This window comes from Megalobrama amblycephala, linkage group LG19 (assembly GCF_018812025.1).
Source record: "Megalobrama amblycephala isolate DHTTF-2021 linkage group LG19, ASM1881202v1, whole genome shotgun sequence".
Taxonomy (NCBI): Eukaryota; Metazoa; Chordata; class Actinopteri; order Cypriniformes; family Xenocyprididae; genus Megalobrama; species Megalobrama amblycephala.
In genome coordinates this window covers 20,005,088-20,031,679 of record NC_063062.1, presented here as the reverse complement: position 1 = coordinate 20,031,679, position 26,592 = coordinate 20,005,088, and the positions used below count along the sequence as shown (strand labels likewise).

The 26,592-nt window shown below is 36.9% G+C and overlaps 2 protein-coding genes and 1 long non-coding RNA gene across 4 annotated transcripts; 2 read left to right on the top strand and 1 right to left on the bottom strand.

Annotated features, from left to right (window-relative positions):
* Positions 1-37: 37 nt before the first annotated feature.
* Positions 38-14,125, top strand: cd9a (CD9 molecule a). Of its 2 annotated transcripts, none has more exons than XM_048168265.1 (8): positions 38-517; positions 8,733-8,835; positions 8,922-9,019; positions 9,115-9,189; positions 9,270-9,371; positions 9,658-9,747; positions 10,963-11,046; positions 13,612-14,125. In XM_048168265.1, the coding sequence occupies exons 1-8, from the start codon at positions 449-451 to the stop codon at positions 13,675-13,677; spliced, it is 687 nt and encodes a 228-aa protein (XP_048024222.1). In that variant the 5' UTR covers positions 38-448; the 3' UTR covers positions 13,678-14,125. The 2 variants fall into 2 exon arrangements, with proteins under 2 accessions (XP_048024222.1, XP_048024223.1); XM_048168266.1 differs by lacking the exon at positions 38-517 and adding an exon at positions 6,145-6,378.
* A 578-nt stretch (positions 14,126-14,703) lies between these two features.
* LOC125253976 lies at positions 14,704-26,551 on the bottom strand. Its single transcript, XR_007181574.1, has 3 exons — positions 26,417-26,551; positions 16,765-16,902; positions 14,704-14,829 (listed from the first exon to the last, which is right to left on the bottom strand). It is a non-coding gene; the product is annotated as an uncharacterized LOC125253976 (long non-coding RNA).
* Positions 17,394-23,810, top strand: si:dkey-88e18.8 (major intrinsically disordered Notch2-binding receptor 1). Its single transcript, XM_048168262.1, has 4 exons — positions 17,394-17,813; positions 18,108-20,179; positions 21,375-21,563; positions 21,973-23,810. Exons 2-4 carry the CDS (start codon positions 18,206-18,208, stop codon positions 22,153-22,155), a joined length of 2,346 nt encoding a protein of 781 aa, XP_048024219.1. The 5' UTR covers positions 17,394-17,813; positions 18,108-18,205; the 3' UTR covers positions 22,156-23,810.
* Positions 26,552-26,592: the final 41 nt, after the last annotated feature.

The window sequence follows — 26,592 nt, the reverse complement described above, 5'->3', positions numbered from 1 at the left end:
GGGTGACGTCATTCCATCATGACGTAATTCGCAACGAATAGAGACCGCGGGGATGCTGAGATAAAATACATGAATAAAAAAGAGATTCCTCGGCTCGGACAAAAACCCCATCGAGCATAACAAAATAAAGCGTATAGACGATCTTCAATAACCCTCCAAAAATAGCAACTGGATCGATGCAAAAAAGTGTTTGACCCTTGGCACGTTCGATTTTGCCACACAGAAAACGATTTTAAAGTTGATCTTTGGCAGGAGGAATGAGGCAGTGAGTTTGTCTGTCCTGAGTTTTTCGTGCGCGCGCTCCACTCACTCAGTCCCTACACGCACTAAAGTCACAGCCGCACGCGCGAGCCGCCTGCGAGACACTGGGACACGGACGCTGCTCGCGTGATCTTTACTCTTTCATTCAGTATTGTGCGTATTGTGTGTGTGTGGACAGACTTCTGTGATGGCGGCGTTGACCGGGGGAGAGATGTGCGTCAAGTATCTGATGTTCGTCTTCAATTTCATATTCTGGGTGAGTGAGTGAGCAAGCTTGTGTTTAATGATTGATGTGTGCAGAGGTTGGCTTGCGCTCGGGACGTTGTTTAATGACAACTCGCTGTTTTCCACAGAAATGGATATGCACAGCGTCCCTTTTGGATGTTTAGTTAGTTTAGACTGTAATTAATGACGTAGAAACGTCTGTGTGAAGCCATGCAACGAGATTGCATCCATTTGGCTGACCTAATTTTAAGATTTTCAGGATTTCGGGACCCTGGTCGTGCAGTTAAAATACTGCGTGTGTGTGTGTGTGCGTTTGTGAGTCACTGTATGTGTGGCGGGACAAGCACTGAATTTTGAGTGTTTCCTTTGACTCCTCTCTGTTCGTGGATATGTGTATGTGTCAGCTGTTCTCTCTCACGGCTGTACAGGCGCATTCTTGCTGGAGATGTCCGATTCGTGAACATCGTTCATTTGAACCGATTCTTTTTAATGGATCATTCGAACCGATTCGCCAAGGGTTTCTGTTCGAACTGTTCGAATTTGCATCAAACTCGATTCTAAATACTGTGTGGCGTTACCTGGATGATCAGTGACTGTTTTGTGATGGTTGTTAATGAGTCCCTTGCTTGTCCTGAGCAGTTAAACTGCCCAACGTTCTTCAGAAAAATCTTCCAGGTCCTGCATATTCTTTGGTTTTCCAGCATCTTTTGCATATTTGAACTCTTTACAGCAGTGACTGTATGATTTTGAGAACTTTTCACACTGAGGTCAACTGAGGGACTCATACGCAAGTATTACAGAAGGTTTAAACATTCACTGATGCTCCAGAAGGAAACACAATGCTTTGAAGTAGTTCATTTTCAAATTAAAATTTCCTGATAATTTACTCACTCCCATGTCACCCAAGATGTAAATGTCCTTCTTTCTTCAGTCGAAAAGAAATTAAGGTTTTTGATGAAAACATTCCAGGATTTTTCTCCAAATAGTGGACTTCAATGGACCCCAAACGGATGAAGGTCAAAATTACAGTTTCAGTGCAGCTTCAAAGCGTTTTACATGATCCCAGATGAGAAATAAGGGTTTTATCTAGAGAAACCATCGCTCATTTTTTAAAAAAATAATTAAAAAAGATTTTTAACCATAAATGCTCATCTTGAACTAGCTCTTTTCTTCTTCTTCTCTATTAGAATTCCGGCAGTGTAGACACTGCTAAGTGTATTACTGCCCTCCACAGGTCAAAGTTTGAACTAGTTGTCATGTACTTGCTTATTGTATATGACAATTTAGTTCAAACTAGTTCAAAACTAGTTCAAGATGAGCATTTATGGTTAAAACGAATCAAATTTTTCATTTTTTTTTTTTTTTTTAGAAAATGAGTGATGGTTTCTCTAGATAAGACCCTTATTCCTAGTCTGGGATCATGTAGAACGCTTTGAAGCTGCATTGAAACTGTAATTTTGACCTTCATCAGTTTGGGGTCCATTGAAGTCCACTATATGGAGAAAAATCCTGGAATGTTTTCATCGAAAACCTTAATTTCTTTTCGACTGAAGAAAGAAGGACATGGACATCTTGGATGACATGGGGTAAATTGTCAGGAAATTTTAATTTGAAAGTGAACTAATCCTGTAAGCAGGGGCGGACTGGGGCAAAAAAGTGGCCCTGGACTTTACGGCACAAAGCGGCCCATCTCACAGTCCGCAACACACCTCACCATAAAACCAACCTATTTTTTTACACCACTTACTAACATAAAAATATAAATGCTATTTGTACAGAAATATAAATTATTTATTTTCTTATTATTGAAATGCTTATCATTAACATTAATGAATGACTGGCATAGGCCTACTTCTTTACGTTATAATTTGTCTTTCCTGGTGCACATGGCAAACAGTAAATAATTTTGAAAAAATTTCAAATCTCTTTTCCATACAGGGAAGTTTAATATCACTAAAGTTCAATATTGTCCAGCAGCCTATTGCCGCTGCCGATTGCTCCCAATTGCCAGTCCGCCCCTGGCTTTAAGAACCAGGGGATGTAAACTTTTGAACAGGATGAAGTTATCTGGGGCCGTAATATTCACAAAACATCTTAAGGCTAAAAGTAGCTCCTAACTTGCCGATTTAGGAAAAATTCTTAAAAATAATGGCCATGTCAGTCCTAATTTTTTAAGACTGCTAATTTTTTTGCTCTAATAAGAGTATTTCATAGAGCATTTTAGCGCTAAAACTAGCTTCTAAATCTGTGAAATGTTAGGAGTAGTCAAGAGGACCAAATTACAAACAATCCTAATGGCCGTATCCACCAAAAGACACTGTTCACCATTTAGGCAATAGTGATAGAGCTTTGGGTGCTGAAACTTTTCTTCATAAATGCAAAATAGATTTGAATCTATGATAAAACGGCAAGTATATACTGTATATGTACCTCCTCTCGAGCTGATTAGATAGACCATTTGAATGTGCTCCTCCCAAACTTTGTTTATAAAACATCATTTGTCACTTGAATTCTGCAATCTCTCAAGCTGCAGACATGTAAGAGGCTGAGAATTAGCTGAACATATACTAGTTTCATTAGTGACACTTAAACATTTTAAAATCTTTATTTGAATATGGCAGCATTTGTATTTTAAAAGGGTGCCATCGAACGTTTTTTTACAAGATGTAATATAAGTCTAAGGTGTCCCCTGAATGTGTCTGTGAAGTTTCAGCTCAAAATACCCCATAGATTTTTTTTAATTAATTTTTTTAACTGCCTATTTTGGGGCATCATTAACTATGCACCGATTTCAGGGCTGCTGCCCCTTTAATTGCTCGTGCTCTCCGCCCCCCCAGAGCTCTCGACTCTGTAAACAAAGTAAACAAAGTTTACACAGCTAATATAACCCTCAAAATGGATCTTTACAAAGTGTTCGTCATGCAGCATGTCTAATCGCGTAAGTACAGTGTTTATTTGGATATTTACATTGATTCTGAATGAGTTTGATAGTGCTCCGTGGCTAACGGCTAATGCTACACTGTTGGAGAGATTTATAAAGAATGAAGTTGTGTTTATGAATTATGTGTTTAAAAATGAAAATAGCGACGGCTCTTGTCTCCGTGAATACAGTAAGAAACGATGATAACTTTAACCACATTTAACAGTACATTAGCAACATGCTAACGAAACATTTAGAAAGACAATTTACAAATATCACTAAAAATATCATGGATCATGTCAGTTATTTTTGCTCCATCTGCCATTTTTCGCTGTTGTCCTTGCTTACCTAGTCTGATGATTCAGCTGTGCACATCCAGACGTTAATACTGGCTGCCCTTGTGTAATGCCTTTTATAATGTTGGGAACGTGGGCTGGCATATGCAAATATTGGGAGCGTACATATTAATGATCCCGACTGTTACGTAACAGTCGGTGTTATGTTGAGATTCGCCTGTTCTTCGGAGGTCTTTTAAACAAATGAGATTTACATAAGAAGGAGGAAACAATGGTGTTTGAGACTCACTGTATTTCATTTCCATGTACTGAACTCTTGTTATTCAACTATGCCGAGGTAAATTCAATTTTCAATTCGACTTTTATTTGTATATGGCAACATGATACCTCATTCTACAATATTTCTATGATTAAATCACTGACAGATACTCCTCCCCCATCAGCCAATCACTGTGTGCATGGTTAGTAAGCGTGTTGACATCATTCATAGCAACGAGGTCAGCCCCGCCCTTACTCTTAGCTTAAGACTTCTCTTTATTCCTTAGTAAAAGTTGGTCTCAGCAGCTTTGTGAATAGGTGTTAAGAAAAAATAGCTAAGAATTTTTATTGCCATTTAGGAGAACTCTTAGTGGTAGGAAAAAAATGTTTTGTGAATACGGCCCCATATCTTTTTATTTAGTGCTGCCTTTCGGAAGCTACAGAAGATATTTAGCCTACATGTCTCCCAGAAGACAAATTAAGTACAATTTACCTTGATCTTCAAATTCATTCATATATATATATATATATATATATATATATATATATATATATATATATATATATATATATATATATATATATATATAAAACAGCACAAAATTGAGCTTGCATTTCTGCATACTCTCAAGGAGTATGTATTTGGCCTAAATCCAGTTGTTGTTGTTGTTGTTTTTTTTTGGCAATACAGTTTGCACTATACTGCAATAGTCAATTGGATGTGCTGTTTCATTCCAGGTTTGTTTTTTTCCTTCAGAAAACTACATAATCAAAAAGAATGGAGCATTTTTGTAGTCTCATCTCAAATAAAATTTAGTTTCACCAGAATGAAGGCTGTCTGCTCACTCTGGAGTCATGCAAACAGATCAATGTTTTGATCTTTCCATAGTGTTTACATATTATGGGGGAGGTGACCTACAAATAGCTTATTTTTGTTGCCTACTCACATTAAGCTGGGGAAAAAAATCACTTTAATGTAGTGAAACAAGTAGACAAGACTAGTTGAGTTTTTTTTTTTTTTTTATCAGTTCATTGAAGTGAACCGATTCACTAAACGAGTCACTAATTCCTCAACGCAGTGAACCCAGAGCCGTATGGTGTGTGTGTGTCTAGCCCTGAGGGTTTATGTGAGCACGCGCCCTAGATTGTCTTTAATCTGCACATCTATTTATAGAGTATGATAATCTCATGGACAAACTCACTGTAAACTGCATTTGTTGTTTGTTTTGATGGAATAATGTACATGTTATGACATTTTTATGTGTGTTTTATTTTTTTATGTGTGTGTGTGTGTGTGTGTGTGTGTTGGATTTGATCTTGCCTCTAACTCAATCACAGCCGAGTGAAATTGTACAATTTACTAGCCATTGGCTAATTAAAGACATTTTTAGTCACCTAGTGCCTAGTTTTACAGTTTACATAAAGAGAATTAAGCCTATTTTTAAACCAAGAGATTATTTTATATTTACATTTGCATTTAATCATTTAGCAGATGCTTTTATCCAAAGTGACTTACAAATGAGATTATATTAAACACCCACCCTCCAATTCTCTGTAAAAGGTCTCATTCTCATTACCGTAAAGTGTATTATGTAATATTATCATATATATAAATTATATAATAATTATAAGGTTATATAATAATTAAAGTGTGTGTTAAATAGTATTATATTATTTTATATGATGTTAATGAGATTATTTTATCCCAAAATCTATTAAAAAAGTTTGAAAAAAGAAAATTAAGCCTATTTTAAGACCATTTAGTACTGTTTTTATTTATTTATTTATTGCATTGTGACATTATCATTATTATTTTCAGGAAAATTAAGTACATTTACCCCCAAATTCTCATTACAATAATGTGAAAAAATAACAATATATTTTTAAACTGTAATGTATTTATACACCATGGTAGTATCTGTTGTACTGAATTTAATTTATGGTCATTTCAATAATAAAAATATTAATGGCAATTTAGAGGTAAATAATTATCATTAAAATTTCACAGTTAAAAAATAGGCTTCCTTTTTTTTAATGCAAAATATGCATTTCTTATTCAAATACGGCCCAACTAAAGCATTAAAACTGAATGCAGTGGTAAGTCACCTGTAAATACTGAGAGCACAACAACTATCACACACTAGCCACTACCTGTTCTTCCCACTGATGCAAGGAATATTACGCAACACAGACCTTTTTCAGTTTCAGTTTGTCAAACAAAGGGAGGACGTGTGCAACGGACAAACAACACATCTGTGTGCAAAGTTTGTAGAAGCTTGTGCAGGTTAACGTGCAGACACTGCTTACACAGTTTGTTGCCCTGTACCCGAACGTGACTTGGAAAGCAGCAAAATGGGGGTTGAAGGATGTCCAAAATGTATCAAATACGCCATGTTTATCTTAAACTCGGTGTTCTGGGTAGGTGCACTTTCATATTTGTGTGTGATTATGTAAAGGTAGCATGTCAGCATTTATTTTTGAAAGTTAGTGTTGTGTTTTTATGTACAATTTGTGTGTGGAATGGGGAAAGAGGGTGAAGTGGGGTTGTTTTAATGGTGTTTGTTTAGCTAAGCATTGGTCTGGAGATTTGGAACAGATTTGTGGACCTTTTAGTTTTTCAAACAAAAGATCTGGGTCAGAGAGAATAAATCAAAGAGTAGGACGTGAACTCTCTTAAACATGAAACCATTACATTCAGCTTAGTGAGCCGAACATGACTAGAAAGAAAAATAAGTCACGTGATATAATGAGAAACATGGCATTAGTATGTGTGACCATTCACAACAAACAGAAGATTTTTAAATGAAAGATTCTTGGCCAATGTATTGCATCTGTTTGTTTGTGTTTTTGTACATAACTTTGAAGCAGAATCTCATGGTGCCCTTGAACACACTAAGCTGGCTTTACATTTTTAAGCTGCAGTCATTTTGGGTCAAACTAACAGATGTTGAATCTGATCAAAGAGTTAAACATGCTGCATTATTTTTAGTGTTACAAAAGGAAGCAAAAGCAGGGTTTTTTTTCCATGTGACAGAGGTTAATTTATCCCTGGATGGAGGAAGTAAAATAAGGAAAGCGGTTTTGCCAAAACCACCGAAAGACATGAATACATACTGTATATGAGTCAAAATCTGCTAATTAAGAGGTGTGACAAATCATTTAAAAAAAAAAAAAAGTCATCTTTATTGGAAAATTAAACATTTTATCAAACTGTGACACTTACTTTACACAACTGAGAAGATAGTGATCAACTACATTTTATAAAAATCACCTGTCAAATTTATAATATATATATAATAATATTGGACGACTACTGGGACTCATCTCAAGTTCACTCATTTAATAGTTCTGTTGCCAAAATTATGAAAGAAAAATCAGTCAAGAATAGAAAATTGATACATTTTCAAATCAGGAATGTCAGAATCAGAATGCATAGTTTGTGCATTAAAAAAATGTCTGTCAAAACCAACACATTGAATGATGTTCACCAAATGTATACTCTTGTGTGTTATGTATTATGTACGTTATCATCTCTGACAGACAACATGTTAAAGCCGATCAGGCCGCCCATGATTGATGCCATAAGTGTGTTAGTTCTAATATTCCAACCGAGCCTAAGTTTTTGATGGATATAATAATGTGCATAAAGGGTAAACTATGTTTGATATTTGGGTAATTATAAAACATGCTGGAGAAGTTCGAAATGCTTTTTGAGTAGTTCATACTTATTTCACAAAATAAAGTTTACTTCGTGTCTTAAATAAATGGTTTCTCAGAGACTGACATGTTTGGCTTGTCAAAAATTGCAGAAATCATACAATCAGAAATCATACATAAGAAAATCATCATAGCAGAAATCATACATCAGAAATCCGAAAATCATCATAGCAGAAAAATACATTCTGCCTTCGCAAATGTGACTTTTGAAAATCAAATCATTTTTTTTTTTACCAGGAAAGGAGTTTTTTTTAACCAAATCTTTCATTTAAACCCATGAAAATGCAGATCCTGTTGTAAATAATACTGAAGAATCATTTTTTAAATCATGTTTTAAAACTCTTGTTCCACTAGCAAATTTTGACTCATACAGCATCGCATGTATAACAGATTGGCCGAACTTCTGCCAGTTTTATTTTTATTCTGCCATGTAATTTTGTTTGCTGGTGTGATCTGTACACTCTCAGATCAGATAAAAAGATGGATAGATGCTGTTGAGTTTTACTGAGCTTGTACACATTATTACATAATTCATGCACCTCCAGTTTCCTGCTGATTTGTCCTCTATGAAGAATCGAGCTCCATCAAGGTTTGACTGGTTAATACTGACAGTTCACCCCAGCTGGTATAAAAATATATTTTTGCAAGCTACCCATGTATAACTTCTTATATAAGTCATAATACATTTTATTTTTAGTTTATTTTGTAATTATTTATATATAACTATTTTTTAAATTTTTTATATTTAATAATTTATTCAAATTTATTTATTTTGAATGATTTATTATTTATTTTATTCTTTTTTTTGCAAGTCACCTATAAATCCATAATAATTAATTTTACTGTAATACATGTTTTACTATATTTATTTTATTTACATTTCTATTCATTTATGTAATTTGTTTTTTTATGTATTTTTTCTTGTAATTTCATTTTACTTAAATTTTTGGAATCTTTTTTTATTGAGCTGTTTGTGTGTATTTTAGTCCTTTTGTAGGCATTTCAGGGCGAATTACAAACCTTTGACCTGCATGTCATTTGTTGTTTTATTGCAGATTGCAGGTACAGGCGTCTTGGCTATTGGACTTTGGCTGAGGTATGATCCCAAGACTAAAAGCTTGTTTGAAGGAGAGAACTCACCTTATGTCTTCTACACAGGTCAGTAGTTGTATAAGTCTTTTTAACACAAATGTTGTGTTGCCACATCTGAAGATCAGCTGGTAAAAATAAAGCGTGTGTTGTAGGTGTGTACATCCTCATTGCGGCCGGTGCACTGATGATGGTTGTGGGCTTTTTTGGATGTTGTGGTGCCATCCAGGAATCCCCTTGCATGCTGGGATTGGTAATTCCTACATTGTGCACCTTTTCTTTCTCAAATATCACTTAGTAGTATTATGAGGTGATCAACTTTGGTGTTTGAATGTGTTTTTCCCACAGTTCTTCTTCTTTCTTTTGGTCATATTCGCGGTTGAGGTGGCTGCTGGAATTTGGGGGTTTTCCAACCAGACCAAGGTGGGTGTCTCAAATGCTCAGTGCACGCACGCCCAAACACACAGTGCTCCCGATTTATGTTAATATCTTTGTGCCCGTAGGTTACTGAAGATATAACGAATTTCTACAGGGAAACATACAAAAATTATCAAGACACCAAACAGGAAGCTCTGAAAAAAACACTCCATCTCATCCAGCATGGAGTAAGATCTCATCCCTTTCTCCTTATTTTCTATTTTGCGTAATTGCTACTGTGCGTCTGAAACTCTTGAACATTTTTAAATACCATGAGCCTTGTGAACACCAACTGCTAGTTCGTCCTCTGTAGTGCTCATCGTAACAGCCTGGGATATTGTAAACCTCCTCAGAAAGCGCTTGCTGTTTTTATGTGCTATATGCATCAGATGGTCCCTCAAACACGAATTATTTTTAGCTCGTTGATTTCGAAGCCTTACTAAATTGCGATGACATCTGTTCCTCATCTCTCAGCTGAACTGCTGTGGACCGTCAGGAATTACCCAGGATGTTCCTGAAGAGACCTGCCCCAAAAAGGAGGGGCTTGATGTTCTCATTACAAAGGTAACAGTGTTTACAGATTAAAATGGTGCTCAGATTCAGATTCCACTGATTACTTACTGATTAATTGGACAAAATCCATGCAGCCTATCAGTCAAAAGAATGAAATTAAATAAAAAATAAATATAAGCATAAAATACAGAACTAAATGAAAAAGAAAAATTGAGAATGTGAGAAATAAATACAGAAATAAAGGAATGCAAATCTGAATAAATGTGTATAGAAACAAAAATTAATTACGACATTTTAGTATTTATGCAGTTTTTCATATAAGAAAGTACTGCAATAGTCAAAATTAAAGTTTTCTCAAGTGTCTGAAAATCTGTCAGTGTTGTTTTAGTGTAGTGGCTTTTATTTTGTATTTTCCATTTTAATTTAAGTTTTAGTCATTTATGTGCTTTTGACAATTTTGGGGGTTTTTTTAGTTTATTTTTATTTTGGTTTTAGTAATTTTATTACTTCAACTTATTTTTTTTTTAGTTAATGTAAGACAATATTTCAAATTTTCATTTACGTTTTGATATATTAATTTTCAACTTTATTTCAATGAACTAAAATAGTTTTAGCTAACAATAACAACATGGATATTTGGCAAGACGAATCATAACTCCTTAAAATTGGGATTCAATTTACAATGGATTCAGTTTCATGTCTGTGTGTTTGGTAGGCACATCTATAGTTAGAGTATAATAATTTGCTAGTGAGCAGAAATACTTCTATGAACTATCAGTCAATGATTTATCAGCAGGGATTTACAATTGACAGTACTGGACTAGATTATTCTAGGCAGCAGGTATGATTGTGGAGTGCATTACACCAGCTTAGCTCAGATTTAATGCACTGGAAATGTTTCTAACCCAAGGCACCCTGCGGCGGCTCAGCTTGAATGAGTCAGTGAAACACTGTTTACTCTGCCAGTAGAAGGTCAAGTAAGAGGTCATCACAGCGTAGTAACCGTTCAGAAAATTGAGAAGGGTTTAAGAGGTTTAAGTAAACTAATGAACAATGTGTATTAGACTTAAGAATATGTTTCCCACCAAATAAAGACATTGATTTTTGCGCTTTTCTGTATCTCAGCTCAGTTTAACTATCAACTATTAACACAGTAGATGGATAAATAGATAAAAGAGCTTTGAATAACATAACGACATTGATGAACCGTAAATGATACATCCATTCTGCCTTTTGTACCTATTACAAATCTTATTTTATGTTCAGAGCTGCCCTGATGCCATTGATGAAGTTTTCAACTCCAAACTTCATATTATTGGAGGAGTTGGAATCGGCATTGGAGTGATCATGGTACATTTTTAGTTTTACTATGTGTGTGTGTGTCTGTGTGTAGTTATTGTTTTACTTTTTTAAGGCTTGTTCAGCATTTTTCCCTTTAGAAGATCTTCAATTTATAACTGTGGTCCATATCTTTACCAGCTTAAAGGGATAGTTCACCCAAAAATGAAAATTTGATTTTTGTCTGCTTACCCCCAGAGCATCCAAGATGTAGGTGACTTTGTTTCTTCAGATTGCGGTCTGTCAGTCGTATAATGCGTGTCAATGGGAACTCCATCTATAAGAATAATAAAAAAAAAACATGCACAGACAAATCCAAATTAAACCCTGCGGCTTGTGACGACACATTAATGTCCTGAGACACAAAATGATCGGTTTGTGCGAGAAACCGAACGGTACTTATATCATTCTTTACCTCTAATACACCACTATGTCCAACTGCCAGTTGGTGAGGCCTGAAAATGCATTCTGATGCCGGAAGTGATCTCTCACGTGCAGTTGGACATAGTGGTGTATTAGAGGTAAAACATACTGTTCGGTTTCTCGCACAAACCGATCGTTTCATGTCTGAGGACATCAATGTGTCGTCACGAGCCGCAGGGCTTAATTTGGATTTGTCTGTGCATGTTTTTTTGACTCTTATAGATGGAATTCCCATTGACACCCATTATACGACTAACAGACTGCAATGGTTGGAGTTAAAAATCATCATTTGTGTTCTACTGAAGAAACAAAGTCACCTACATCTTGGATGCGCTGGGGGTAAGCAGATAAACATCACATTTTCATTTTTGAGTGAACTATCCCTTTAAAGGGTTAGTTCACCCAAAAATTTAAATAATATCATTAATTACTCACCCTCACTCACACAAATTAAGATATTTTTGATGAAATCCAATGGCTCAGTGAGGCCTGCATTGAAAGCAAGTTAATTGACACTTTCAATGGCCAGAAAGCTACTAAGGTTATATTTAAAACAGTTCATGTGACTACAGTGGTTCAACCTTAATCTTTTATATACCTATATCTTTTTATACTTTATGTGCACCAAAAAAACCAAAATAATGACTTTATTCAACAATATCTAGTGATGGGCGATTTCAAAACACTGCTTCATGAAGCTTCGAAGCTTTACGAATCTTTTGTTTTGAATCAGTGGTTCGGAGCGGATATCAAACTGCCAAAGTCTTGGCAAAAGGGGAGATTGAAACTTTGTTTATCAGTTTGAAGTGCCTTAACAGGTTGCTAGACAGCGGTCCTGTCGTGTGAGGTTTAGATCCACTTTGACGGACAACAACAACAACAACAACAACAACAACAACAACAAAAACTCCCTAAGACTTCCTAGCTCTTCTATCCAGATAGCAAAATTATCTGTTTTTACTGTTATTTCTATTCCTTATGTTTTATTTTTATTATTCTTTTTTATGTAAAGCACTTTGAATTACCATTGTGTATGAAATGTGCTATACAAATAAAATTGCCTTGCCTTGCCTTGCCAAAGTCAGGTGAACCATTGAAATTTCAAAACACTTATGATGTAACAAAGCCTCGTTTACTGAAATCACATGATTTTGGCAGTTTGATACATGCTCCGAACCACTGATTCAAAACAAAAGTTTCGTAAAGCTTAGAAACTTAATGAAGCAGTGTTTTGAAATCACCCATCACTAGATATTGTTGAATAAAGTTATTTCGTTTTTTGACTCACAAAAAAAGTATTCTCATCGCTTCATAACATTAAGGTTGAACCACTGTAGTCACATGAACTGTTTTAAATATGTCTTTAGTAGCTTTCTGGGCATCTGAAAGTGTTAATTATTTTGCTGGCAATGGAAGCCTCACTGAGCCATCGGATTTTATCAAAAATATCTTAATTTGTGTTCCGAAGATTAATGAAGCTCTTACAGGTGTGGAACGACATGAGGGTGAGTAATTAATGACAGAATTTTCATTTTTGGGTGAACTAACCCTTCAATGTAATATTATATCATATTAAAAGTGCATTATTTTGTTTATATATACAGACTACTGTTCAAAAGTTTGGGGTCAGTACGATTTTTGTTTTAAAGAAGTTAATACTTTTATTCAGCAAGGATGCATTAAATGGTTCAAAAGAGACAGTAAAGCCATTTATAATGTTATTTTAACTGTTTTCAATATTAATTAATAATAAGAAATGTTTCTAAATTAGCAAATTAGAATGATTTGTGAAGGATCATGTGACTGAAGACGATGCTGAAAATTCATCACAGGAATAAATTTCATTTTAAAACATATTTAAGTAGAAAACATATTTTAAATTGTAATTTCACAATTACACTTTTTACCCTATTTTTTTTATCAAATAAGTGCAGCCTTGGTGAGCAGAAGAGACATCTTTCAAAAACATTTTAAAAATCATACTTACCCCAAACTTCTGAATGGCAGTGTATGTTTTTTTTTTTTTTTTTCCATTTTCATTTCTTAGTACCATGATTGTAATTTAATCATAATGCTTTTTGAAAAAAGTGTTACGTACACATGTATGTGCGCGATTGATGTCTCATTGAAGAAATGTTTTCTTTATGTGCACAGATCTTCGGCATGATCTTTAGCATGATGTTGTGCTGTGCCATCCGGAAAACCCGGGAGATTGTGTGAGGGTCTCGTTGCCTGGGAAACTGCCAGTATATTTGTGTTGCATGATGTCTGTCACAAAGCACTGTCTTGAACATGACCTCATCAGCTAAGAGCCAGTTAGATCACAGCGTCAGGCACACAATCTGTACACGTCTCTGACTGGAATTCACTCTTTTTCTTAGTGCAGCTGTATCACTGGTTCAGTCACGAGTAATGAGAAGAAAGGGTTGGTTTAGCATTCCAAGCCCATTTGAAAAGGCCTTTATTAAGTCTGACTTTTTATATTTTTTTATCGTTCATAATAGATTTTAAAGATTAACCATTGTTTGCTTTATTGTACTTGCAGTAATGCTTGATATATGAATTGTTCTGAACTTTTCTAATGTTTTGTTTTTGGTTTGTGAATAGGGTTGATTGATTTACCCACATCGGTGCATATGGCTCAAATAAAAGCCAAATAATTCATGAATTTTGTATTGGGAGTTTTTTTTTTTTCCGTATCCAGGATGAAGTTTTTTTGTATGGATCCGTTTTACAGGGCTCAGTGTATCAGTCAACAGGCTGATAAGAGTCCCTGTGAAAGGGGGGATTGCCAAAACTTGATCCAGTTTCCCATAATCACGGCGTTGACTCATGGTCACTCCATTATGTGACCGTTCTACAACCTCACAGTTTCCTTAATCTTGTTTGTATCATTTTCTCTTTCCGTTCCCCCCCCCCCCCCCCCCCCCTTCTTCCTGTTTGCCTTACTTAGTCTCATTTAGGCCGAAATTTGGCAAAACCACCCTAGAGCCAAGTTTGTATAGTGGAAAAGTGGTTGTATAATTATAAACTAGTACCTCTATCTCTTGCCTTTGATTGCATGTGATCTGTGTTTCTCAAACACAACACTGAAACACTGTGGAAAAAAATGTTTATCTGCATCATAAGTGACACTATGACTCACCAACAAACCCAAACAGATCAAGCAAACAAAGAGATCAGAGAGTTTGAAATCATATTAAAGCAGGCAGAGGCAGAGGCACACCCACCAAAACATTTATTTTTATCAAACTCTCTCATGAAAATCTAAGCAAATCAACAGCAGCATTGATAGGAGATCAACAATGTGGCTTTCGAATTCCGGACCAAAGCTCTGTCTTCACAGCTGAGGCTCCAGCATTTCTCCTGGTTCTGGAAAATATTGAGAAGGGTCAAGAACTGAACTTTTTAATCTCCTCTGACTCAAGGTTTTGTCTTCAAGCACTTGAATCTGTAAAGTCTAACCACCCCATAATTGTCAAAAGTTTAACTAAAGAAGGAAAAATTTAATATTATCTTTTGCTGGGTTCCAAGTCATGTGACTTGACCTGAATGGTAATGAGAGAGCGGACACGGCTGCCAGGGATGCGCTTGACCTGGAAATATCTGACTGTCAAATACCACCTTCTGACTTCACACCATTAATTAGCTTATACATCACTAACAAGTTGCAGAGGGAATGGAATGAATATAAAAATAATAAACTGTATGATATAACATACAGTTTAAATAAAACCCCAGTATAAAAAGAAGTGTCTTCCATAACTTCAAATCAAGACATGACCAAGTCGTCTTAACTAGGTCGACTGGGTCACTCAAGACTTACACATGGGTTTCTATTGATAGGCGATGTTCCTCCTTTATGTACCTCGTGTCATTTCCCTTTGAATGTTAAACATATTCTGTTGGACTGTAATTGTTTAATGATACTGCGAGAAAATGGGTTTATTCAGAAACATGTTTACATGGAATACAATGTATCACCCGAATGTACTTTAGATTTTCTATCTTATGTCAAGTTGAAATGTTTTATATAATAATTTAAATTTCAAAGATTGTAATATTTACCTTGTGTTTCCATGTAAATAGCCGTTGCTAACACATGCAGTTACAAACTTACAATGAACAAATAAACTAATTCCTTTCCATTTCCTTTTTCAATGCACAGAAAGCTACTAAAAATATTTAAAACAGTTCATGTGAGTACAGTGGTTCAACCTTAATATTATAAAGTGAAAATAAAAAAATAAAAAAATAGCGATTTTATTCAACAATATCTAGTGATGGGCGATTTCAAAACACTGCTTCATGAATCTTCGAAGCTTTACGAATCTTTTGTTTCGAATCAGTGATTCGGAGCGTGTATCAAACTGCCAAAGTCACGTGAACTATTGAAATTTCGAAACACTTATGACGGAACGAAGCCTCGTTTACTGAAATCACGTGATTTTGGTGCTCTGAACCACTGATTCGAAACGAAATATTTGTAAATCTTTGAAGCTTCATGAAGCAGTGTTTTGAAATCGGCCATCACTACATATTGTTGAATAAAGTCACTATTTTGTTTTTGTTTTTTGGCGCACAAAAAGTATTCTATACTAAAAAGTATGTTTTTAGTAACTTTCTGGGCATTGAAAAAGGAATGGATCTTGCTGGCAATGCAGCCATCGGATTTAATCAAAAATATCTTAATTTATGTTCGGAAGATGACCTGTAAGGTCTTATAGGTGTGGAACAACATGAGGGTGAGTAATAAATGACAGAATATTCATTTTCTGGGTGAACTAACCCTTTAACACTTAACCTCCTTCCTCAGAGAAACAGCAATATATATATATATACAGTATATACTATATAAGTATGTATATGTATATATGCCCTCACACCCAAGGTCATAACTAAATATTTGTTGCATAATGACCCCCAAAATGATTTCCCCACCCCCCCCAAAAAAATGTTTTTCATGTGTACATACAATTTAATATAACATGAACTTTGTTGCCCCCTGGTGGTCTTTATAATGAATGACTTTGAACCAGAGACAAATAAACAAACAAACTTTATAACTCAACAACAAACTTTACAATACACTTGTATCGTGTGCTGAAGACATCTTCAACCTAATGTAATTCAGATGCTCATCAATTAAAGATAGAACTTTGAGTTCCTCAATTCCGACTCTCTGACGTCTAAAGGGAATGAGCTCCATTACACTTTTAAAAGGTTTGATCAATTTAATGAAGCTGTAGGCTATACTTGAACAGAGAAAGGAAGTGTGTTACAGTCTGTAAAGATCTCATCACCCACTTCAGTACAATACAGAGCAGATGCAGGTCTGTTTGACTTCTGTTTGACTCCACTAGTGTTTGCATGTGATTTGGGACAGTCTGTGCATCAGGACAAATCCTCATATGGTACAGGTGGGCTTCCATTTTCATTCTATTTCTTAGAAAATAAAGAAAAATTAAGAAAATTCATGTGCTCAAAAACTTGTAAATCTATACCTTATCTCAATGATTTTTAAATGATTTTGTTTATTTAGGCTCTTTTAAAAAAAAAGATTTGTTAAATATATTTGGAAATCAAATGTATTACATTTTATTTAATAATTTAATATGTAAATCATTGATTTATTTTTATCATTATTTAATTTTTTTTTTTTATACAGATAAAGACATCACAGAGCAAAGTGCAGAGGAGAACTCCAAAGGCAAATGCAACTCTAATACATTTCTATTAAATCTACTTATATTAAGTGACTTTTATTTAGCTTTTATAATAATTAACCAATTAGTAAAAAATAAAGTACAGAGAAATGTAGAAATTTTCATAGTAATCTTTATAGGTTGATATTTCTGATTTTGTTTAATTTCTTTATATTTATTGACTAATTGTTATTTTCTTTCATGAATCAATATATTTGATATATATTTTTAAATACATTTTTATTAGTTTTCATTGATTATTTTTTAATAATTGTATGTAAATAACAAAAAGGAAATCATTTATAATAAATTTTTAAGCGGGTTACAATTTTTCTACTTTACAATGCGCTTCTTCTTTAGTGTGTTTATTGTTGTGCAGTAGAATAGCCACTAACGTCATGCATGACTTTGACCACAGAAGCTCCGTGTGCAAACACACCAAATAGAGGATGCAACTCTCCTGTCACATATGAAGCAGATACTATCTATGCTGTTTCTCATGTACAAGACGTTCTGATCAACTCATTAAGGGATGAGACCCGGGATTCATGGCGTCTCTGGAGACACCAGGCGACCTGTTTTTCTGCACTGATCGTGGGACTGACCGCTGCCTGGCCACTGACTGCTGCTTTACCAACAAGAGTCTCTCAGGTGGGACCCTGATCAGTGGAGATGGACGATTTCACGATGTCACTAATGGTTTCTGCGCTTTTCAAAATCTCCGATCAGTTGCTATATTAAGGCTTTGAATAAGGTCAGCAATAAATAGCTTTATTCTCAGCATCATATCCCAGTGACAAAAGGTAACCGCTTGTTTTCATTGCACATTTCTTTTTTTGGACTGTTTTAACTTGGATAGGATTTATATGAAATCAACGCAAAAGTCATTTTTGTGGAAATCCTCCTCTGGCTGACCTGATTTCACTGCTGTGCTCCCTTTTGCAGAGCTGCATGTGCCTTTGATGAAGGGAGAAAGCAGAGGACAGTGGGCTTAAATTTCTACATGTAGTGTGCACGGCTAAAAGTTCAAATCTGGTGCAAATATGGCTAATAACCCTGAAGACCCCCTGGTATTGTTGGAGATCCTTGAGGTGTTAGGTGCATGCCATGGGAGCGTGTCGTATCCTGACATTTGCGTCTATCTGAGTGGACGCTTCAGCCTGCAGCCGCTTCTAGAATTACGGAGTCTCTTATACTCCACCGCCTGTAGAGACCCCTGCTTCCCCGCCACCCTCTTCCGAGAGCGCCTTCACCCGCCCTGCAGCAACCGGCTCTCAGCGGCCGCCGATGTCGTGTCACTGTTTAACCTCCTCATGCACACCCGCATGGCTCCTACATACACTCAGAACCTTCAGTCGCTGACGCCCTGTCAGGTCTGTGGGAAGGGATTTGTGCGTTACGACTGGCCGGCTGCCTTACCCGTCACAGTAGGAGGGACCACCTCTGAGGACTGTAAATATGAGAACCTCCCTTGTGAAGCATTCAGTCATAACACGGAGGCTTCACACGCTTGGACCACCTCCGCATTGATTGCTCATTCTCACTCACACATGCATAACCAAGACAGCATGCAGAACGCGCATTCTGGGGACGTTTCCAATGATACGGTCAATCAGGAGGCAGGCAAGACACCGGCGACCAATCAGGGAGCCCACGTCGCTCGTTCTTGCTCTCAGAAGAGGAGTGCCTTTAAAGAAGGGTTCCACAGCATACCACTTATGTCTACGGAAGGCGACGGCCAATCAGATCAAAGCCCAGACGGACCAAGATCGGATGGTGAGGACCTGCTTTACATTACTCAAAAGAACCCCTATCCAGACCCCAAAACATATGCAAACGACCACCACATGTGCAACCCGGCATCACATGTGCAACGTCTGCAAGACCATTCGTACCCTCATTCAAATGCACCTGAACCCGATGCACATGCTGCCAATGCGCAGTCGTATGATGACGGCACAGACCCGTATGAACCTCAGACTCAGTGGCGTCAGGCGAAGCATGAGAGTTTGGACGAGCTCCAGACATCCACATACTTCGGCCCTACAGTCTCCGAACAAAAGCTCCAAACTCCGGTCCTTCAAGTCAAGAGCCACAGCTTGGACATCGACAGCAGGTCGGCTAATGAAAGACCTGAGCCTGAAATGACTGGGCTGCAGAAACCAAGATCAGAGCGGTCTGTTTTAGAGAAGTCTGGTTTACGAAAACCAGGAGCTGTTAAACTTAGCATTGATGGGTCAAGCTTTGACATTCCCGGCTTCGATCCTCACATCGTCAACTCGGTGCGAGATACCTTCAAGCGACTGAGCGGCATGAGTTTGGATGCATGGTATGATTGGTCACCGAGCTTTGAGGGCGTGGTTAGTGTTGGCACCCAGACGGAACCTGCAGATCGGCGTGCTTTACGAAGCCTCATGCTTGCTGATAAACTCTCCATTGACAACCCTGACATCGGCGAGGATGACATTAGTGCCATCTTCCGTTTTCTAGACGACATTAGCATGTGTGGCTCCATGGCAGTATTGCCAGGAGAAGGAGGTGGGGCCCAGGAGGGAGGCGGGGGTGGGCTGCCAGAGAGACGTGAACGTTTGGGAAAGTTACGGAGGTTGTTTCACTCCTTGGAGGCACCTGAGGAGGGCGTGAGATGGGGTGTAGGACGCCTGCTCCAAAGGGTCACGGAGCTGGAGCAACAGCTAGAGCCGATCGCAGAACTACGTGAGAAACTGGCCCTTGTGCTCTCCACACTGAGCCGACTGGAACAGCGGGAGCAGGTCGCATGCCCTCACACGCATCAAATGAATATACAACCACAGCTTGTAGCACGCCCTAACGTACAGCAACAGCAGGGGTCCCCAAGGACCAATCCAGGATTGGAGGCCGTCAACGAGGCAGCGGCAAAACGTAGACGTCTGTTTGTACGCAGGGCCTCCAGGAGCCACACGGAGAGCAGCGGGTCTGAAGCCCAGAGAGAATGGAGCATCAGCTTCAGCAAGGAGCCACACATACAGCCTGCTAAGGTAACAGGAAAAGAAAAGTGGGGTCCAAATGTCAAGTGAAAACATTTTAAATGGTTTGCAAATGATATTCCTTCCACATAAAATCTCCTTAAATCACTGAAATATGTGTGAGAAATCAATTGTCTTTGTGACAGACTCTGACTGAATTCACAATAGCATGTTAGCATACTACACTTACTATTTCTGCCATATAAAGATATGTAAATATATAGGAAAAATATGAGGAGTAGTATGTAATTCTAGGCCTCTGTAAACAAGAAAGTAAGAGTCAGTTGCCAATCAGAAAGTTTTGTATCCAATCAGAATACTAGCTAATCAGAAATGCTCTCTGCTTGTCATTCATTTTGTGCATATAGGCAGGGTTTTGGCTAATTATGCTAAGCAATATGGCTGGAATCACTTATAGCACCTTTAAAGATTAAGAAATTTTTCTAGGTCACAAAAAAATAATTAAAAAAGTAGTGATACTGACAATTTGTGTAGAAAAAAGGTCAGATTTTTGTGTGTATGCTGCAGGAATGAGTCTTAAAACCCAGAAAAAGTTAGCATTTTTGCATTTCTGGTTCCATCGTTCTGAAGTCAGTGGGTATTTTAAATGAAGTTTTGGTTAACTGCCTAAAATAATGTCTGTGGTTAACACAAGCTCAAGATATTTTCACGTTTTATTCTACAACATAAAATACACACGTAATACCCCACTCTTGATTAGTTGAAGTTGTCAGTACATTAACCGTGATCACGCCAGACAGGACAAGTCTTCTGCTCACTAAAAACTTCCCAACTTGAAGACTGGTGGTGAAGTTGAAGTCATTTGTAAGAATAATACGTTTGCTGGTCACAGAGCTTAATTTCGGCAATAATCCAAAAGTCAATGGAAAAACAGTCTTATGGTTATTTGTGGAGGGAACCAGGGTAATGCTAACTTCTGGGTTAGCCTAAAAAATTACGTCATCCTGGATGCATATTAAAGCATAAGATCCACATTCTCAAATCAAGCTTGAAAATGTGATCAACAGGTTTTGCACAAATTTGTGGAGTTCATGAAGGTGGAGCAAATTTTGAAATTCATGTATGTTAAGCTTTGCACTTAATTGAGGAAAATAATACAATTGTGTTAATTTAGAGATGAACGCACCATATACAGAATGCATTTTCACTAGTCTGTTTTGGACACTTGTCTTGTTTGGGTCCTCAGTCAGATCATTTAGGTGGAGCGTATAAAAGAGAAGTCCCCGTAGTGCAGGAAGTGACGGGTTTTCACCTCATGCCACCTGAGACCCAGAATGCACCACGCCGCACATCAGTCCAGAGCACTGCCCAGCATCTAACTGACCGCCCCAGAGTGACCTGGAGCCAATCAGACTTAACACCTCTGGACCTTCAGGTATCTCCAAATGTAATGTTTTGAGTGAAAACTGTCACCTCATAAATCTATATTTTTGTACTATGTATTTTTGCTGGAGTCAAATTAAACCAAAGTAGAATAAAATTACTATATTGAATTGCAATCCATTTTTCCAAAGAATTTGAGATACAAGAGAGGTTTGCAGCTTGGGTAAGTAGGTAATATCATTCTAAGTTTTGAAGAGGTTTGTGGAGAACATGTTTAAAGTTTGGGATAATCTGGGTTTATTTCAAAATGACTTTTATCGTTTTTATATATCCATCATTGGGCTCTTTGGGACCCTAAACATAAAATAAATCTTAACAGAACATGAAAGAAAACAGATTCTGAAACAGCACTTGTTGTGCAGATAAACAATCGCTTGACATTTTTTGATTGTATTTTGCAGGCCCCTGAGTCTTTGGAGTTCTGGACAGATGAAATTTACACTCCAGCCTCCGACACGCTCCTGCGACGTTCACATTCATACACCCGTTGCAACAGGAACCAGGCATACCGCATCGCTGCCCTCAGCCTCACTGCCACCATCATCCTCATCCTCATCATTGTCATTCCAGTCAGCACCATGTAAAGTACATGCAGTCACATGACATACCTAAAGCTACTTTGAATGGTACGTGTTAGATAAAATTATAAAGGTTTGAATGAAAGCATGATTTCTTCATGAAGCCAATTCAACAAGCATGGCAGACTGTAAAACCTATGCAAAATAGACTTCATTTTAAAAACATTTCCTGAAACTTTCCATTGGTCTTTTTGGAGTTTCCCTACCTTAAGTTTTGTATTTGAATTTGAGCACATTCTCAGTTAAATGCTTATTCAGCAGTTTATGGATTCAGGACGTTCCGGTATACCCTCTTTGTTGATGGATATTGGGGAGTTCCCATTAGTCTAATGTAATTCTGCTGAAACCTGAAACAGACATCCACTCGCTCACACAGCGGCACGCGTTTCTCTCCACCTACGCCTCTGCTTTCTCCATTTAAATGCTAGGAAAATCCATTCACGGCAGCAAATTTACATGCAACTGCTATTTAAATCTGCTAAATGTCCCCATATATGGAGGAAATGCTGAGGTATGAGTGATATGAGTCTTATCTCTGTTTTTGTTTGATGCATATTTATTAATGAGTTTGTGGGGAACTCGATCACAACCAAAAAAAGTGCAACAAAACGTAACATCCTCCCTCACAAAAGCTAAAAAGAAAAGGAAAATGAGCCTCCAGAGATCCAGAATGGATGCATGATGGTGGATCAATACCAGCACACATTTTCAATTTGCTGAACAACAGCACTAAACTTTTAATGGGCTGTGATGGGACTGAGTGCGTGCGGGAGGGGAGAGACCAAGAGAAAGGGAGTGTTTGTCCTCTTTTATCGAGCCCGAAGGTTTCTGAGTCCTGCTTCTGTCTACTGCGGCTGATTAATGAGCAAAGCCTCTGATTTGCTCAGGTAAAAGAGTTTCCAATAGGAATTAATCAGACTTTAACTTGAGCCAACTTGCAGTTTGATCTAAGATACTGTAATTCATCTTGCACCACTTGTGCTACGGACTATGATGATACCTCAAAACGTGCTATTCTCTAAATGATTGGTTTACGATGAAGCATTGATCCATGCCATATAGGGACGAGTATATCACAGGCCAGGAGACAACCACCCAGAACATCTTAGCAAAGCTTTGGTGACCATGCTCAACACCAAGCACATAGCAAGTCTTAGCAATGCTTTCTACAGCACAGAATTATCTGAATATTGCAATGTGAAGACAACTGAATGAGATGTCCTATTTTAAGGAGGCAATGTTGGAAAAGTTTTGACTTTTGATCTCATTATTTTTTGTCTTCCTCTTGTTCTTTAGAAATAGCCTATTGATTTCTCCTCAGAATCATTTTTGTTTTAATTTATAGCAATTGTTTTTCATTCTATGATTGTATGAACATCTGTATGTTTCTTGATAGGGATTCCTTATTTCTCAGAGCACCTTTGACTGTGAATATATGCACCTTTGTCTCTTATTTTGTCTTCATAAAGCTAGTTTTGGTTATTCAATGGGTCTTGTGTGTTGTTTCTTCCAACAGTTAAACAAGCTGACCGGTGCATAGGAAGCAAATGAGTCTTTCTGTAATAGTATCAGCAATACGTTTGCACACTGCTGCTTGCTGTTTTTCCCATTGGAGTTTTAATATTTCAGAGCACAGCTCTCATAAACATGTATTATCTATTTATGATCTGTCAGTTCCGTTATTGACGTGAAAGCACTTAACCGCACTTACACACATCTCTCAAGCTCAAATGAGCCTTCCTTCTAATGTAGTTTATCTAAAATCTCCACTGCCTTTTTCTCTCTGCATACAGTACACATTGTGAAAGTGATTTGGTTTCATATTTGATAATGCTGCAAGATTCATTATAGATATAGCACGCATATTGATGCCACTGAAACTGTGAAAAGAGACCTAATTTCATTAAGTGCAATTTCATATAAAAGATATTAAAATATGAAGATATAATACCTTAAAGTGTTTTATTGAATCATGATTGTAAGTTCATTTTTAATAATTGCATTTCTGCTTATTTGTGTATGTTTGAGTTTGTTTGGCTGATTCATTTAATCAATGGACTTCTATAATTCAGTATAATTCAATATTCAATAATATAAAATAATTAAGATTTTTCTTTTTCTTATTTTAGACGTACACACGTGTCATGTACCTTGGGAACAAATGTGATATCTTTTAAACCAGTCAGTGATTGAATTATTATTATTGAATTATTGTCTGTGTTTATCTTTTAACTATACTGTTTTCAATCAATTACAGTTTTTCTCAGTCGCTTTGGTGCATTTCTCACATCACTATTTACATTTGCACAACAGTTAGTTCAACCTCCACAACATTTAGTCATTTGTGCACATCATAGTAGCAGTTTCTCATTCCTTCGAACAAATTGCAAATGCTTTTGGACATGCATCAATTGCTTTCATACAACTCTCTGCTGTTTTATAACATTATCATTTGCTTATGTCATGTCAGTCAAAATTAACTATACTTGTGAATGCTGAATAGTCATTCCATATAAAACTAATAGTCCTCATTTCATTGCTTGAGTCATTACATACAAAAATGTTGAACTAGTTGTCAAAATCTGTCAAGCAAATTTTACACATTTTTTAAAAATCTTTTTTTCCTGAAAATGTCTCCTAAATTGAACAATTTCTCTCAAGTGAATCTCAACTTTCACTGATGAGAAGGGGTGTGTGAAGCATTAGTTGCAACCAATGATAAGCCACTTCTCTACAATCACTGTCAGAGGTGAATCCCATAAACCCCCATTTTACAAGCATATACGAACCAAGCAGGACATAGTGTGTACCATTTCTACAATACTGTGACACAGAAGTGGAAGGTCAGCCTCATGGAAGAGGGGTAAGGGTGCGGGGAAGAAGGGGAAGGGGACAAAACAGGGGAAGAGGAAGAAGAGGCCAATAGGCAGATCCCTGATGAAATCAGGGCTACAATTGTGGATCATGTTGTCAATCACGGCCTCACAATGGCTGAGGCTGGTCGAAGGGTGCAGCCAAATGTTGGGAGAACCACTGTAAATTCAGTTATTCAAACATTTCGTTGGGAGAACAGGTGTGTATAAATGGACAGTAATTCAGCACTAAACAATCTGCACTGCACTACTGTCATTGTGTCATACATGAAGCTTGCAGTGGGACAAGAACTTGTCACTGTACATTTTACATTTAGACGTACAGCTTTACTGCATCACACATTTAGTGTATTGTAGTGTACAGTAGTGTTACAGTAAAGATTTGCCATATGTACTGCAATATTGTTTACAGTTGTGCACAGCTCTACCCAAAGGGAGTTTATGTTTGTTGCAAATAAGGGTGTATTTTTTCTTTTGCACAATGCTGTGAACAAATTAGAATTGCAAAGAGCATATGCAGTAAAAATGTGAAACATACATATTCAGTGTCTTGTACTCAGTTACCTCACTAAATACAGTAATGTGTAACTTTACTGTATTTTTCAAATGGCTGTGCAAATAGTATATGCAAATATAGTGCTGTCTTGAGCATTTTCAGGTAGTGTCACCAAGATCTGACTTTTTTGCATTGGAAAACATTGACAGAGTAAACTGTCATAATGAAAACATGACAAAGCCATTTGACTATCTTGTTCATAAACAATGGTGTCAGGACTTTTCATCTTGATGACACTGACACTTTCATTGACACGAATACTTGCTTTTGAGGAATGACCTATCCATTTTGAGCAAGTGACACGCTTTTGCAGGTTATCAACTAGGTTTTGCAGTTTGTACTAATTGTTTTGAGAACTGCATTAAATGTTGTGCAAATGTAAATAGTGATGTGAGAAATGCACCAAAGTGACTGAGAAAAACTGTAAAGTTAAAAAACAATTAGAAGGCTTAATAAATTATAATTGGTGAATTAGGGAAATTAGTTGATGTATTACTGCCGTGTATATTGCATTTTGAAAAAAAAAAAGATGTTAAATTACCTAAAAATAGACAAACATAAACAATTTGGCATCTATGCATCTATAAACAATTTGGCATCTCTCTCGCTCTAGTCATCCGCCATTTTGGAACGGTCAAACATGAACAATGAACACTCGAGAGCGAGTTGACTGCGTCTGCAACCGTAGTTGGACGCATGTATGAATATTTTGTCAAACTAACACAGTACAAGAAGACGAAGGCGTTAGCTAACACTACATTAAAAATTTACCATGGTTTAAAAACCTGTAATATTATTGAGTAAGTACATATCAAAACACAAACCAACACATTCTCACCTGTGAAAGGTTATCCCATTTCTTTGGGAATTTAAATCTTGAAGCTACGCAATGTTGTGGCACCAATGCTTCTTACTGTGAGCAACAAGCATAGAAGTTTTTTGCTGTGAGTGACGACAAGTTGACCGTTCCAAGATGGCGGGCGCGCCGACGTGTCTGGAGCAGTCAGTGAAAGC